At 41.6% G+C, this 4,246-nt stretch overlaps 1 protein-coding gene across 1 annotated transcript; it reads left to right on the plus strand.

Moving 5' to 3' along the window:
- The first annotated feature begins 621 nt into the window (after positions 1 to 621).
- On the plus strand, positions 622 to 1,020 carry LOC136507285 (disease resistance protein Pik-2-like). Its single transcript, XM_066502056.1, has one exon. It carries the CDS (start codon positions 622 to 624, stop codon positions 1,018 to 1,020), a length of 399 nt encoding a protein of 132 aa, XP_066358153.1.
- Positions 1,021 to 4,246: the final 3,226 nt, after the last annotated feature.

The raw sequence follows: 4,246 nt of genomic DNA on the forward strand, positions 1-4,246 counted from the left end.
GGTAGAAACCAAACAGGCTATAATTATGTACGAGCAACTGATGGAGGATCTGCTACGCGTTTTTTCTCAAAACTTTATATCATATCACATTGAATATTTGATACATGTGGGGAGTATTAAATATAAACTAAAAATAACTAATTACATAGATTGTGACTACGTTGGGAGACGAATTTTTTAAGCTTAATTAATCCATGATTTGATAATGTGGTTCTACAGTAACACATGTGCTAATAACGGATTAATTAGGCTTAATAAATTCGTCTCACAATTTTACGAAGGATTCTGTAATTTGTTTTTTATTAGTATCTGAAAATCCATACCACGCCATGTAACATTCGATGGATCAATGCCCAAGTAGCAAAGGACGATCTCGTGTGGACATGCAGTGCCCACTGTCCAATTCGACAACCATAATGCATCGACTGTAGATACAGAGTCATGTGTCGATCGAGACATTTTGCAAAGACTACACGGTCACACCAGACAAACACAAAAACCCACACTGGCTTGCGGCTCAGCTCCTTATCATTAGCTATATCCGCGGCTGCTTGGTGTTGTGTTGAGAATAGCAGCATTGCCTCTTCCACAAATCGATTGTGTCAGTAGAGGAAGAAAGTCATGGAGGCGACGGCGATGAGCTTGGGCAAGGCTGTGCTGGGCGGAGCGCTCAGCTATGCCAAGTCCCAGGCCGCGGAGGAGGTGGCCCTGCAGCTCGGCGTCGAGGACGACGTGATCTTCATCTCCGACGAGCTGCAGATGATGCAGTCGTTCCTGATGACAGCCGACGAGGAGCGAAGCCAGAGCAAGGTGCTCACGACCTGGGTGACGCTGGTCCGCGACCTGGCCTACAACGTGGACGACAGTCTCATGGATTTCGACCTCCACGCTGGGAAGAAGCCCATCTGGGGGTACATCCCCCGTAACCTGTGCGATCGACGTCGCATAGCCAAGGAGGTGAAAAAGCTAAGGGCCAAGGTCGAGGATGTAAGCAACTACCAATACAAAAAACATTTCTAGGGGCGACTAGTAATCCTTTGTAGGGACGGTTTGTCCAGCCGTCCCTACGCAAGGGTTTCTACAAATCATGTATTTGTAGGGGCGGTTTCCAGGCCGTCCCTACAAATCGATTTGTAGGGGCGGCTGTAGTACCAGCCGCCCCTACAAACAGGTATTTATAGGGGCGGTTCAATCTAGAACAACCCCTACAGTACGTTTTTCCACAAAAAAAAAAATCAAATTTACAATTCAAAATCGCGTTGCCGAACGTCCAACGACCAACGTTCTGAACCGCGTTCGCGTTGCCGAACGCCCCGCGACCAACATTCCGAACCGCGTTCGCGTTGCCGAACGCCCTACGACCAACGTTCCGAACCGCGTTCGCGTTGCCGAACGCCCCGCGACCAGCGTTCGCGTTGCCGAACACCCCGCGACTGCGACTACAAGCATAAGAGTATTCTATAAACTACAATTACAAGTCCAATTCACAAGAATATATACAATCCATCATTAAATAAACAAATTCCATACACATTGTTATCAACGTCCTAGAGCTAGCCTTTCAGTCTCACGAAGGTGTTGGTACTGAGGATTTGTACCTAACTCAGACTCTCGGTCATAGTAGGCGTCTCTGACGTGTACAATCTGGTCCAATATGAAGTTACAAAGGTCGCCGACGAGCTCTAAGAGTTGGTCATCCTTGTATGGGTCTCTTTTCATTCCTTTCTCTTCTCTCCGCTACAAGAAAACAAGTTTCGGTTTAGTATTTCATATCATTTACGAAGTTTTTATACTACGAGTGAAGAGGTTCAAACTTACCCTTAAGGGGTGTCTCTTGTAGGCACCGGTGTTATCCATTATAGAACATATATAGTATCCACAATGTACACCCCCAGGCTTCTGCTTAGGGCACTATGTGTTTTGCATATAAAAATGTTAAGTAATGCTTTTGATAGCCATGTAACGGAGTACTAAAGAAGTAAGTTACACTTACCGCACATAGTATTTTTATAGCCAACTTTTCCTTCCTTGCTGGATCATGCCTTCCATGATGATTAGTCACATAGAACCTAAATGCCATGTTCGAATTATTTTAGCAAATACAACTTGTTAGTATCCAAAAGTAAACGTTACAAATATGTATACAAACATATAAGCTAATGAGGATTGTCGATATATATACGTCTTGAGAATCGATATGAAGTCTTTGTATGTCACCGTGTCCTTATATAATGAATCAAAGACCCATGCCATGCTCCTCCCGACATCGATGGCTATATAAATCCAGTGGTTGCTGCATGGATTTAATCATAGAACTAGATAAGCTTTTTTGCATCTAATAAACACTACTACGGATGTGTACATCAATGATGCTCTTCTTTCATCACTGAAGACTCCAAAATCGTCACATATATTATTTTATGACGAATTTGTGACGATATGGTATTCGTCATTGAATGCGCGTCATATTTTACCTACTGTGACGAAACGTCTATTTTCGTCATAGATGTGCATTTGTTCTATGACGAAATGGCCGTCGTCATAGAAGTGTATTCTTTCTATGACGATCTATTTTCGTCATTGATATAGCCCCTTTTTCGTCATGACTTGCCGTCTGTTAGGCGGCCAGACGATGTCTGCCACGCTGGCAGCTGACGTGTCTTGTCCACGTGGCGCGTCCACATTGCAAATGACGTGTCCGACCACGTGGCAGCTGACGTGGCCAGTGATGTGGATGGTCCATGTGTCCACTTTTTATTGGGCCACAAGGCTTGCTGTGATAGGTTCTCATTTTCGTCACTGAAGTAAATAGAAATTCGTCACAGAATCAATTACCAAATCGTCACAAGTGCACATGCCAATTTCATTACAGAATGCAAATAATACTGGAATGACCAAAAACTTCTATAAATTAACAGATCCAGTATTCCAATGACCAACAACTTAATCAACAATTCTAAACTCGGTTCACATAACTCACTAGACATCACATTTGAACTACTAGTTTCATCTCAGTTCACATTAACATCACAGGAAATAATAAAAAGTTGCCAACCACCAGCAACATAAGTTACTACATAAACAAAATCACCAGCAGACCCCTTTGCTTAATGAACCAGCAGCTACGAGCAGCGCTCATGTCGAAGAAGCATTGTTGATGGCCAAGATACGCTTGAGCAGCGCATTGTTCTCCTCCATTGCCTTGTTGTTTATCTCTGTCAGCTTCTTGTACTCCTCTATCTCCTTTTGTGTCCTCGCCAGCTTTTGTCAAGTTTACAAGATAATGAACATGTCAGATGAGATCATAGGTTTAAAATGAGAATATCCTTTGAAAACTGATTTTAGGACATCTACGTAGGTCATAGCTACTGCAATAGAAATTAATGAAAACGGCAACAGAGCCATACTCAACAAAGTTCTGGTATCATTGATTACAAATTATGTAAAAAACAAATCAGAATAAGAAACATTTAGTACAGCTTAAAAGTTCAAAGAGATATAAATTTTTAATGCCACACATATTATTGTTGTTTGTCTACTAAGATGGAAACAATTCCAGTTAAGAAGATACACGGTTGAATCACAGCGGTAATAAATATTATTGTTGTTTGACTATTTATAAGTGATTAGACAAAGTGACGTGCTATACGGAGTATTGTTTACCGGAGTTCTGATAAAATATTACAGTGCAGCCGGCAGCGGTATTTCTCTTGAAGACATAGTGATAGTCAGGAAGGAAATAATAATGAATCTATGGCAAAAACAATCGTAAAAAAAAGAGACAGGAAGAGATGAAATTTGCTACTAACCTGATGAGCGACGACTCCGGATAAGATCCCACACTATGCCAGAAAACGTTATCAGTGACGCGTGTAGAGGGCCGTCAGTGACGCGTATAACACGTGTCACTGTTCTTACGAAAAAAAAACTACGAATGAGCTCATATACTACTTATATACTCACAGACTAGTAGTAAGGATCCACCTTTAAATACCAAATAAAACTAAATATAAGTTCCAGTAAAGATAGTGCAGATCATATAAAATGACATGGCTCCTATACAACAAAAGAGAAGCGACCTAGCTGAAGATTGATTATTAGCTGCAGATCATATAAAGTGACATGGCTCCTATACATTGTTGCCTTATGGGATCATTTTTTTCAGAACAGCATTATAAACTTAGCAAAGTGCCCCCAGCAGCCAGCTATTCAGCTAAAAAATAATCTGAATATGCTGTAAAAATAA

The sequence above is a fragment of the Miscanthus floridulus genome, chromosome 15 (assembly GCF_019320115.1).
Source record: "Miscanthus floridulus cultivar M001 chromosome 15, ASM1932011v1, whole genome shotgun sequence".
Taxonomy (NCBI): Eukaryota; Viridiplantae; Streptophyta; class Magnoliopsida; order Poales; family Poaceae; genus Miscanthus; species Miscanthus floridulus.

What these genes read in the sequence shown, in the direction of transcription:
- LOC136507285 (XM_066502056.1), top strand. Translation starts at nt 622, where the DNA reads ATGGAGGCGACGGCGATGAGCTTGGGCAAGGCTGTGCTGGGCGGAGCG.